This window comes from Cavia porcellus, unplaced genomic scaffold, assembly GCF_034190915.1.
Source record: "Cavia porcellus strain 051 isolate PalLab524CR breed Dunkin Hartley unplaced genomic scaffold, mCavPor4.1 scaffold_4, whole genome shotgun sequence".
In the NCBI taxonomy this organism is placed as follows: domain Eukaryota; kingdom Metazoa; phylum Chordata; class Mammalia; order Rodentia; family Caviidae; genus Cavia; species Cavia porcellus.
The window spans coordinates 60,683,103-60,696,166 of NW_026947487.1; the positions used below are offsets into that span (position 1 = coordinate 60,683,103).

Sequence of the window (13,064 nt, forward strand, 5' to 3'; positions counted from 1 at the left end):
GACACATAAGAGATGATAAGCTTTAAAAACAAAGAAAAAGAAAAGGGAAAAGGACACTTGTGAAACACATATAAAGTAACACTCATAGAGGAGTATTACTATACAACTAGAATGTAAGTTCCATGAGAAAATCAGTTTTGTTAAGTCTTTCCCCTGGTTGAAATTACAGTGCTTGTTATGCCACAAACACAAGAAAGTACTTGTAGCCTCCCTGCCAAGTGCAAAGTCAGGAGCTCAACTCTTGGTACCAAAAAAAATAAAAAATTAATACTTGTAAAATTAACTAAAAGAACAATATTCTTTTGCAAGTAATTCACTTCTATTTTCACATTTAAGGATGAAGTCATACTCCATACAAATTTCATTCTTTTATGTTCCATGTAGGACTTTTAGGACCAATACTATGAAATATTACATATTAGATTCTAGTAGAATCGAAGAGTTAGGAACCTGTAGTTTGTTTAAATATCCCCCCAAAGTCTCAATGCAGTCACGGAGACAGCTAAATCTAGCATTTGGATTGGTTTGTCATCCAGCACTGGGACTGGCGGTATGAGTGCTGCACCCACCCCAGGGTGGGTATCAGCATACAATAAATATAAGGGAAGGAGGCGTACCTCCCTCTTTTGCCCTTTCGTTCTTGTCGCTTACAGCTGCCATGAAGGCTTCCCCTCAGCCATGCCACCCTGCCTTGCAACCAGCTGAATATGGATTGAAACCTCCAAAAATTGTAAGTTAAATAAACCTTCCCTTGCTTCACTTTGGGCATCAGGTTCTTTCAACAATGAGAAAAAAGTAACCAAGACAAAGAATTTGATACCAGAGGAGTGGGCTTGTTTTGACTATATCTGACCATGTGGTTCAAGAGCCTTTGGGAATGGTTTGTGTAAAGAGTTTGAAAAGGTTCAGAGATGTCACCTGAAAGAGTAGCCCTGGAAAGCTTCAGGTTGTTCTGAATGGGAGATACTGATCAGAGCTCAGAAGACCAGAAGGCTGGTAACCTGCTGGTAAAGACCAGGCTCAAGAGTTTCTTGCTGGGAAAAAGGACTGCACTGATTATTGGACTCCAGATGGTGTGTGTTATGGCTTACCAAAAAGTTTGTCTACATTTTGCTCCTGTCCAGAGATTGTCTGAGACTAAGATTAAAAACAGCAGACTAATTAATTGGGCAGAAGAAATTTCAAGGCACTCGAATGTTGAGGCTGTGACATGGCTATTGTTGGGGGGCTTTTAGCGGATTTATGTTGTGAATCAAGAGCAAAGAGCCCAGAATGATGATTTAAAACATTTTGAGTTTGGCCAGAAAGCTATGGACTTTAAAGATAGAGCTGAGATCTGGAATACTGAGAAGAAACATAAAATTAAAAAGATGGCCTGCAGGCATCATAGAAAGAGGCAGCCGGTCCCCAAGCTTTGTAGTCTCAAAACTGCAAAAGTGAAAAGCTTTGCTTGGAGGAAAAAGCTGCAAATCACCATGCTCCAGAATGGCAGAAGAGAACACACATTGTCCCAAGATGGTGATAGCTGCACCAGGTTCCAGAATGGCAGCGATATAGAGAATTTGTTCCTCACAATCAAGTTCTGAATACTCACCGGTCCAAGCACTTAACCCCTTAAGCCAAAAGAAAGGAAAGCCTGGCTACTGCTCCAACTGGCAGCAAGACCTTGACAGTATCCATGTGATGCTAGTTTTAGGCACATAGAGAATATACAAGTTCTGAGGTTAAGGCAGCTTCCACCTGATTTCAGAAGGCCTGGGAGGCCAGGAAGTGTGTGAAGCTATGACTGTGAAGCCAAAGGTGCAATGGAGAACCCAGAGTTTTGGAAAAGCCAGAAGCGTAGATCATCTAAGAAAAGCTGCAAGGACTGAGTGGAGTGGACCTAAGAGAAAAGCCATGGGAGCTAAAATCACCAAAAGTGCGGTAGAGGTGGAGTCACTCAAGCCTTTTGGAGCTCACAATCAGATCGTTTCAAATGCTCAGTGTGAAAATACAGGACTTAATGATTGCCATGCTGGATTTAGACTTGCTTTGGTCCCATTCTGTTTTATCTCCATTTGCACTCTTTGGAATGGTAATGTTTAGCTTGTACCTCTAAACGTTGGAAGTGTTTAACTTTGTTTTCATTTGTACAGAGGGTTACAGCTAAGAGTTTGCCTTAGATCTTGGTGGAGTCATGGGACTTAAACTTTTCAGCAATGCTGAAACTGTTAGGACATTAGCAACACTTGGAGATGGACTAAATGTCTTTTGCATAAAGGATGTACATGAGTCTTTAGGGGGTCAAGGGTGGAATGGTGTGGTTTGTTTAAACATCCCCCTACAGCCTCATGCAATCGCAGAGGCAACTGAACCTAGCATTTGTGACTGTTGTCTAGCTCTGGGACTGGCAATGTGAGTGCTGCACCCACCCAGGATGGCAAGCCAGCATACAACATAAGGGAAGGAAGGAGCCATATCTCCCTCTTTTGTCCTTTCACTCTTGTTGCTTGCAGCCATCACGAATGGCTGTCCTTCAACCACGCCACCCTGCCTTGGAGCCAGCTGAGTATGAACTAAAACTTCCAAAAACTGTAAGCTAAATAAAACTTTCCTTGCTTCACTTTGGGCATCAGGTATTTTGTCTCAGCAATGAGAGAAAAGTAACCAAGACAGGAACATTCTCGTGCAATACTGAATCCATATTAAGAATAAAAAAGATAAAATTATAGCATAAACCTGAATAATTGGTACTGCCTAGATTATGATTGCTAGCTTCCTTTCCTTAGAAAAAACTGGGCCCATTAAACATTAACAAATCTACCAGTAACATCAGGGCAAGAGTGGACTACACCACAGCATAGCAGGATGGGTCCTGTACGCATCTATTATAGAGATCTCTAATACTATAAATTCGTATTTTCATTTACTTTGCACACAGTTGCTGAAACTACTGACTTTCAAGCCCTGTGCTGAGCATAGGAGCTCACAGTCTGGCTGAGGAGAAAGACAAAGCAAAACTGCTTTGAGGACATTTGATGTAACCAAGGAGAGGCAGAAGAACAAAGGAAAGGCTTTACAGACAAACTAAAGAGCTGACATTTCAGAGACAAATAGTAGTAAGTCAGACCATGAACCTGGAAGAATGATAATGACTTCCAGGCAGTAGAAGCAATACAGAGAGACAGAGACAGAGACTGGAGCCAGTCCAAAGTAGCTGCAGCAGGAAAAAAGAACAGAAGCGAGACTGAGACAGAGACACAGAAAGAACAGTGTATCCTAATAAAGGAATCGGTCCAATGTGGATGCAGCAGGAAAACAGAACAGAACTGAGATAGAGGCCACACCATAAAGAGTCCACCATGCCAAAGTCAGGATTTGGATGCTTATCTTCAAGAGTAGGGAAACATTGCCATATATTGTGCAAAGGCATGGACAGACACATCTTCAGAAACAGATCTTGGCTGAACACTGACTCAACTATTATTAGACATGCAACACTGTGAAAGCTATTTAACTACTGTAACTAACATGTATGTAAAGTATCTACTTCATAAATTTGCTATAAGGATAAAATAAAGCAAAGTATATAAACATCATAATGGCATATCATAAGTGGTCAAGAAATGTCAGCTCAATGATGATGAAGATGATGACTACGACGATGATGGTGTGGCTGTTATCCTGAACGAAGTTTAAAAAGAATCATTCTGATAAAAGGAAACTAGTTAAACGCCTCCATACTATTCCAGAAAAGAACAAACCAAAGATCTGAATTAATATCATGGTTGTTAGAAATGAAGAAGCAGGGAGAGAGTCCAGTGATATTAAGGATGAAGAAGTCAAGAGGGCTTGGTGATAAGTGGATATGACTGAGAGAGAGGGAGAAGTAGGGAGATGCACCCATACTCACGTTTCACACTTCTGCCTCCTGTCTCTATGTCTTTGCCCCATACCCTCAGCACACTCCAATCTGGCCTCTGATGAAATTTCTTCCCATGAGAGAACTATGAAGGCCATCAGTGACTTGTTGACTAAATCCAGTGGATATCTTGTGGTCTTTACCTTGCTTGCCCTCTCAGCATTCAATATGCTGTCCATTTGCTCCTTGGCTTCTTGATTTTCCCTCTACATTCTTCCTCTGTCTTCTTTGATGGTTTATCTTCCTTCACCCTAGCCATTAAGCTCCTCAGGGTTCAGTCACAACCTATGTCCTCCATGTTCTCTGTCCTTACCGAATACTAGTCAAAGGACTTTAACCACTTTGTGATGACAACCTATGCATTTCTTTCTCTAGCTCTTATCTCTCTTCTAAGCTCCAAACTCACACATCCAATTGCCCACTTGATGATTCCCTTCTAGGAAGCTGACAAGGTCCCTTCAATTCAAAGTGTTCAAAATCAAGTTCTTCCCCTTCTTGTACCACCATCTAAGTATGCAAGCCAGTAAATCAGAGGTCACCACTGACACGGTTTTTCTCCAAAATTTCTCCTTCCATCCCTACATAAGTCCTGTCCATTCGACTGAATCTCAGATCTATCCACTTCTCTCCATGTCTTCCCCCAAGTCTAGGCCCAGATACTGCAACCAGTTATGAGACCTTCAGAGGTGGTTTTACATTCACACTATCCCCATTTCAACCTACTGTCTGCCCGATATCCAGAATGACCTTTCCAAGAGGCAAACCTAGCCACTCCATCTGTTGCTGAAAATCCTCCAGTAGCTCGCCACTTCTTTTTCATGGGGCACTCCAGGATCCATCCATATGGCCTGGCTCTGCTGCCACTCTGTTTTCATCTCATTACAAGTCATGTCTGTCTCTGCTCTAGCTAGAGTAAGTCTTTTGGGCTTAGAAAACAGTAAACTTCATTCTTCCACAGGCCTTCTCATATGCTGTTCCCTCTGCCTAAAATGCCCTTCTGTCCTCTGTCACTGTGCCATCTACTACTCTGTGAACTTAGGCAGCTGTCATTCTCCCTGAAGACACTCATGCTCCTAGGAAAAATCACCCACAGAATTCCAGTCATTGCCCTGATTCCACTGCAACTCCACATGTGCTTTTGAATAATTTTTACCTAACAGATTGACTGTAAACCCAAAAAGGGCAAGGACAATGTCATTTTTTTTTCTCAGCACTATAACCTCAGAGAATGTCTGGCATATAATAAACCTCAATAAATATTTGCTGAACAGATGGACAAGAAAATGAACATGCCAGAAGAAAAAGATGTACCAGAACCAAGGGAATGTGGAATTTTTTAAAGGGAGTGCTTTAAAGAGATCAAGACAGACCCAGACAGAAAAGCTTTCAAATAATTCAATTGATTTTAGAGATCTTGTACTCTGAGTAGATCATTAAGAGAGCAAGCTACTAAACATTTTAAATGTTTTACTAATCTTAACAGCATTGCAGCTCAAATTGTGTACATTTTAATTTAACAATATTAACAAAAGTCTATATATTCTGTTTCAAAAAACTGCAAATACTGATTTTCTAAATCCTTTTTTTCTGATGAGTTAAATACATGAGTTCATTATAAAGAACACTAAAATTATAGATTACCTTCATCAATGTACCATGTATTTTTTGATTTGGATTGTGGCTGTGAGTCAACAGAAGACCCATTTAAGGTATAAAATAATTCAGATCTATTTCTATTTCCAGGGTCTGAGGTAGATCCTAGGAGACAAGAAAAGTTTTCTTTAAAAATACAGTCAGTATGTTGTAACAGTTTTTTAATAAGACAAATTAATATGCATATAATGTTAACACCTGTTTGTACAACCTGTAGATGAATACAAACACAACATATTTTATTATTGTCTTCAGCTTTTAAAATATTGGTGACCCTTTAGAGTCAAGGCAGGAAGGGAACAGGAAAAATTAAAGCCTGCTCAGTTTTTTCAATGCAAACTGCTCCAAGAAATCATTCCATACGGTATAGTTTATTTCTAAAGATTACCATTCCCCACTGCATGTGATCAATCTACTGGTTCACAAATTTAACTGTCTCAGCCATGCATCACATAACAATGTTTCAATAAAGGACAGACATACATATGACAGTGTTTAGGTATGTAGCAGACTATACCAGCTGGGTTTGTGTACACTCTGTGATGTTCACACAAAGACAAAATCACCTAATGACACGATTCTCAAAATGTATTCTTGTCAGAAGTGATACCTGAATGTATTTTAAACCAATTGCTGTCAGAAGAACATAATCTTAAAATGCTGTATTACAGATTAGTGCATAAATTAAGTTTGAAAAGATGTAAAAGTTTAGGCTGAGGATGTATCCCAGGGACAGAGCACCTGCTTACCACACACAAGGTGTTAGGCCCAATGCTGGGCATACAAACATATAAATTAAAAATTTTTAAAGAAAAATGATTCAATATTTAAATGTTTTAGAACTGTTGATCAACAAATTTATCACTTCATTTCATCATGTCTGAAAAGTGTAGCACAATTATTTCTTCTACATTATTAAATGTAAGAGTTAGTACAGTTGTGCCACAGACATTTCCAGACACGTGTTCCCTAAGCATGTCTCAGCAGAGAGCAATGAGTCTTCAGAACCCACACAGAAGCCAAGTCCATGCCCTCATTTCAAGTGGATAGCTCTACATTCTGTACCTGTAACTCAGACCTGCGTAACATAATTGATACTCCATCACGGGCATGCACCAGTAGTTCCAGCTATTCAGGAGGCTAAGGCAAGAGGCCAAGAGGTCAAAGCCATCCTTGGAAAAATAATAACCAATATGAAAAGAAGGAAGAGGAGGCGGGGGGGGGGAGAAGAAGGAAGAGGAAGGAAGGAAGGAAGGAAGGAAGGAGAAAGAAAGAAAGAAAGAAAGAAAGAAAGAAAGAAAGAAAGAAAGAAAGAAAGAAAGAAAGAAAGAAAGAAAGAAAGAAAGAAAGAAAGAAAGAAAGAAAGAAAGAAAGAAAGAAAGAAAGAAAACAGATGGACAGAGACAGGAGAGTAGGGGAAGACAGGAAAGGGGGAATAGGAGGAGGAAGAGGTGAATGAGGAAGAGGAAAAAGAAGGAAAGAAAAGGTTGAAGAGAAGAAGAGGAAAGAGAGTAAGCAAGAAGACAGGGAAGAAGGGAATCAAGGAAGGAAGGAATGAATATAAGCCCCTTCTTGTATTTTTTAAGATAGGATCTCACTAAATTGTTAAGTTTTAGGCTGAAATCAAACTTGTGATCCTCCTGTCTCAGCCTCTCAGAGTGCTGCTTTCTAAATGAGCTGTTGGATTTGTTTAACTACCACCCTATAAATCTACAGAATATGGCACAGCCAACAGAAAAAGAAGTACATTCAACATGCATCATGAGGAAGTTCTGGAAGACAGACAAAAATTTTTGCTTAGCAGTTTGGAATTTAATTTGTGTCACATCTAGTTAGCAAAATCCATATTATCTCCAGTGAACTTTAACCTACATAACTCTTTCCTATATGATTACACAGTTGCAACATTATGCTATGTATACATGTGTGCATGCACACGCGCGTGTGCAAACACACACACACTTCAAAAACAGAGGCTTCCAAAATCAACTGATCATGGACCAGCAAAACATTCAAGTACTACAGGAAACTTATTAGATAAAAGGTAGGGAATTGATGGTTTTAGCAACACTATCCACTTAAAAATGTTTAAAAGAAGTAAGTCTATGTATACGTCATAGTGTAGTTTAGAACCTTTTTTAATGCCTGGGAAAATCAAGTATTGTGTAAATTACCAAGAACTGCATCTTATTAATCCATACCTGTAACCTTTGGTTTATTGTGACTGGATAAACCTTTGTCCCCAACACCTCGTGACATAAAGGCAAGTTTGGGAGGCCTCCTTTCCTGTGTCATGCTATCTGAAACAGTAAACGTATTTTTTGAAGATAAAAGCAAATTTTTTATGGAATAGAAATAAGAAAACAACAATAGTGACAAAAACAAAAAAGCTTCTTTCCAACAAAAAGTATAATTTTACAATTTTACAAATTCTCTTTAAAGACCACCCCAAAAAAAGCAATACTGTACTTCAAAATACAATCTAAGAAAGCATACTTCCAAAATACAATTCAGCTAAATGCTTCAAAGTTTTGAAAATTCAATAATATGCAATGGATTTTGCTTATTGGTTGGTTTTTGTGTGTGTGTGTGTTTGTTTGCCTTTTGTAGTACTGGGGACTGAACTCAGCCACTTCACACTGAGCCACATCTCCACCTCTTTTTTATTTTGAGATTATCTCACTAAGTCATTAAGTTGCCCAAGCTAGGTTCAAACTTGGAATCCTGTGCCTCAGTCTCCCAGAATGCTGGAATTACACACATAGGACTCCACGCTCAGCTATTTCATGTTTTAAAACACTACAAAGAAATCTTTATTCACAGTTTTTGCTCTATTCCTCAAATCAGTATGCTCAGAACACCCCTCTGTATTATGAAGTGTTCCACACTCAAAGATTTCTGGAAGATATGGAGATGAAGCCAATTTCTTTACTGCATAAAACCAGAATCTTTACTATCCTAGTGCACCCTGTGAGTCTCTTAGGTTTAGGTAGAGTAAACTTATTTGATAATACTTTTTTATACCATTCTACTTAGTATCTGAGATTAATATATTTCATAGAACACAGTTTGAGAAAACCCTGCACAGGAATATGTTATCACAGTTAGAAATGAGTTCATTGGGAATATGTTAGTTTTAAAAACATATATATGTTAAGAACAACACAGATATGAATGCAAACACACAAATAAACAGGAAAAACATGGAGAATTATACATAGATTAATAGTGTGGAAAGTAGAAACACGCAAGAGTAATATTTTTAGAGAAAACACCTTAAACTTCTCTTTGAAGTACTGATGTAATAAATCTAGCAACCTTGTTTTTGATAAAGACCATTTTAAAGCTTCAAGTCCAGTTACATTTGTGAGATACTCAAATACCGGTCAAATAAATGTGGAAGAATTAGTATGAAAAGTTTTATTCTTAAGAAGTAAAACAACACATTTGTGAAGTCCAACATGACATTCAGGAGTCATACCTGATAAAGCTGTATATGAGCAAAAACAGTATCACCCACAGTGGGTTTTTGAGGACAGAAAGAAAATAAAGGAAAATTTTTACATTTTAAATACAAGAAAAAGGCCATTGTTTTAAAAAAGGAAATTCATATTGAATTAATTTTATGTAAATTATGGTTGGTAACATTTTCCAGGGTTGGAGGAATAGAAGAATACACATTAAACTACATATTTTAAATTTGGTCAGAAGGTGGGCAAGTAGGATACTGGAATATGATTTTAACTCAAAAAGTATACTAATTAACCATGACTTTAACAAGTGTTACAGTAAAAGAAATATTATTTACTAATACTTTTATGATGTTACCATTCAGATATCTATAAATGTCACCTATGACAGCTACTGTGGAAGGAAGATCTTTGCACTGGGAAAAGTTCCCAAATTATAGAAGATAAACTGACTACAGAATATTAATTTCCACCATTAATTGCAATTAACTGCATATACCTGTTTGGAAAGACATATTTCCATTAATGAACGACACACATACATCCACAGTTAACAGGCACTGTAAACAAATTCTTGGGACAGTCTTCCCTCCATCAAGCTGTCAAGGCAGCCTTGAGTACTCTTGGACCAAACAGATGAGGTGGAGAAGGTTCTATGAATTGGGAATGTGAACTACAGAACTGTGGAGTTGGAAACTATGGTTATCTTCTGCCAGAGACATTGAGAAGAAGTCAAATGTCAACTTTAAGGAACAGGACATTGCAATAAAATTCTAACCACATCTAGTTTGCCATCCAGTCATTATGTACCAAATATTTCTTATTACTTCTTCATAACTATGATCATGATCCAAAACCACATAGATCATAAAACAAAGACTTCTCATTCAAATAAATTTTGTTTTGTACTAGAGATCAAACTCACAGCCTCGTGCCTGCCAGGCAGGTACTTACACCACTGAGCTAAATCCCCACGCCTCAAATAAATTTTAAGAGATGGCTAACTTACAGAAAACAAAGGAAAACATTCAGCAGAGAATGCTATAAGATTAAAATAATCATGATTAAAGATATTAGAACAAATAGCAAGATATGACCACCAAGGAGAGTATACCAAAATACACACAGCAATCCTATTTATAATAACCAGAAGCTGTAAATAATCAATTCTACAAAAGAAAAAAAAAAAAAACCTGTGGCCTATTCATACAGTGGAATACTATAAAACAGTAAGAAGGTGTGTATTGTTATACACAACAACATGAACAGTGTGTTGGGCAAAAAAAATAAAGACCTAAAGTGTGCATAATATATACTCAGCTGAACTGCATTCAAAATGACAACACTAGCAGTTTACCTATTACTCCCATGTATTTAATCAGAGAAGGAAAAATCCCTTGGAGAATACTTATGCTAAAAATCATAACAGCAAACTAGTGAATAAGTTTTTACAAATCAAATGCAATGTCTGTGTAATTGAATGATTCATTAAATTGAGAGAAATTGCTTAATTGATACACTGCTTAACATCACCAGCCACAGCATAATTCAGACCCAAATGACAATTTACCATCACAGAAAAACCTTGTGAAGAAAATATAAATTCACTTGACTAGAATGAAGTATTACAAAATCTGCTATCAAGTGTACCATACACAGCAGTTATTCAAAAATCTCCCTATGTGAATTATGAATCAGAATGAACTCCTTATTTTGGACAACTGTATATAAAATTATATCCATTTATGACACCTTAGATAACATCAGAGTTGCATGCTGAGATCTGGTGATTCAAACTATCCTTTCCAGGGCTCTGTCTCACAGAACCAGAAATCCTGCCTCAGTAGATAACACTGAGGGAGATTCAGACTGACAATCAATCTCTGTAGAAGGCATTTATCACCACCTATCAAAATATAAACTACACACCCACTTTGGCCTAGCAGTCCTAGGAAGTTAGCTTTTAGCCCCCCTACTAGCACATATGCAATCTGATAAATATGCATATACAAAGTTATTCACAGAAGTACTATTTATAAAAGAAAAAGACTGAAGACAATTTAAATCATGGGAGGAGACTGGCTTTTAAAAGTTTATGATATATTCATAAAATACAAAGCAATAACTTGAAAGATTTCTTGTGCAATTTATGTACTAATATAAAATGACCTTGAAAACCAACTGTAAATTTAGGAGGTATAACTTCCCACTTTTAGGAAGATGGAGTAGATATAATTTTTCCTATTCATCCTGCTAAATTTTGGACACAATTTATAAAACAAATATTAGAAAATGTTGAAAGTAGACAGGAGTATAGAGAGCACCTCGGGACCTCAGATTCAAGCAACCACATAATGGGCTTTTCTCTAGGTTTCCTTCTCACTGCATACATATACCAGTCTTAGAGCTGCAGAAGTCAGCAACCTAGAAACATCCATGGGTAGTGACAAAAGGAAGCCTCAAAAAGTTAGCTCTGTAGCCAAAGGACATCAATTCTCCCCAAAATTAGACTCAGTGCAAAATATCAAGATTTTGCATAGATATACACAATTCAATTCTAAAATATACATGGAGAAGCAAAAGACCTAGAACAGTTAAAATATTTTTGTAAGTACTTTTATTTACAAGACTTACTATTTAGCCTAAGTATTGAGACTGTATGGTACTGGCAGTAGGCTAAAACATACAGATCAATGGAACAGAACTGAGAACCAAGAAACAGGCTCTCACAAATATGCTCAAATGATTCTGAGTAAAGTAACGAAAACAAGCCAGTGGAAGAGAGGTAGCTTTTTCAACAAATGGTGCTAGAACAATAAAATATCCATAAGATTAAAATCAAAGAAACTTCTAAGGCACATATCTTACAAAAATCAGTTAAAAATGGGTCATGGAGTTAAATGAAAGATCTAAAACTCTGACTACTAAAAAAAAGAAAATGAAAAGAAATAGGATACAAAAAAATTCCATGTATTGTTGGTGGGTGATAAAATAGTGTGGTCACTTTGAAAACAATCTGGCAGCTCCAGAAATAACTAAACATAAAAGTTACCATGACTGAGTAATTCCACTCCTAGTCATATACTCAAGAGAACTAAAAACACATGCTACAGAAAAACCATTATATAAATGTTCACAGCAACATTTTTATAACTGTCAAGAACTAGAAACAATCTAAATGTCCATCAACTGATGAACAGATAAACAAAATTCACTAGAACGTTATTCATCTATAAAAAGGACTTGAATTCCTGATACAGTAGGATAAGCCTTGAAAAAGATATGTTTTAAGTAAAAAGGTCAGTCACAAAAATCATTTATATGAAACATCCAGAACAGGTAATTCCATACAGACAGATTAGTAGTTGCCAGTTGAGCTGCAAAAAGAAGGCAGAAGAAAGTAGATACAGGATTTCCACTCAGAATGACAAAAAAAAAAAAAAATCAGATAGCAGTGACATACACAAAACACGTAAATATACTTAACATTATTGAAGTATGTTTTAATAGGTTGAAGGTCTGAAGTTCAAGGTTTTTTCTACTAATGATGTAAAAACTATACTTTAACTTTTTAAAATCAAGGAGAAAATCTTCCAAATCTAGGATTGGGCAAAAGTTGTTGGGCTTGACACCAAAAGCATGAATCTGAAAAAGGAAAATTTTATAAATTTGACTTGTAAAATCAAAACTTTTTGCCCTGTGAACTCTGTTAAGAGGCTAAAAAGATAAGCTTCAGATCAGGAGAAAATATTTGTAAATCATGTATCTAACCAAGCACTACCACTGTATCTATACTATATAAAGAATTATCAAAACTCAATAAGCTGGACATGGTGGTACACACCTATAACCCCAGCACTCGGGAGGGTGAGGCAGGAGGATCACCATGGTTCAAGACAGCCTGGGCTACATAAACGAGCTAAAGGCCAGCCTACACTATACAGGAAGACTTTGTCTCAAAAAAAACAAACAAACAAAAAACTCAACAATAACAAACAATCTAATTAGAATCTAGGCAAAAGAGAGAATTTTCTAAAAAG

General features: G+C 37.1%; 1 protein-coding gene across 9 annotated transcripts in view; it reads right to left on the bottom strand.

Moving 5' to 3' along the window:
• Nucleotides 1-13,064, bottom strand: part of Cyld (CYLD lysine 63 deubiquitinase) — a 58,478-nt gene that overhangs the window by 22,486 nt on the left and 22,928 nt on the right. For 7 of the 9 annotated variants that reach the window (XM_023560632.2, XM_063247135.1, XM_005007119.4 and 4 more), the window contains 2 exons: nt 7,756-7,854; nt 5,543-5,659 (listed from right to left, as the gene is read on the bottom strand). In XM_023560632.2, coding sequence (XP_023416400.1) covers nt 5,543-5,659; nt 7,756-7,854 — 216 coding nt within the window. The remainder of the gene's footprint in view (nt 1-5,542; nt 5,660-7,755; nt 7,855-13,064) is intronic. The other 2 variants (XM_063247134.1, XM_063247133.1) reach the window with 1 other exon arrangement.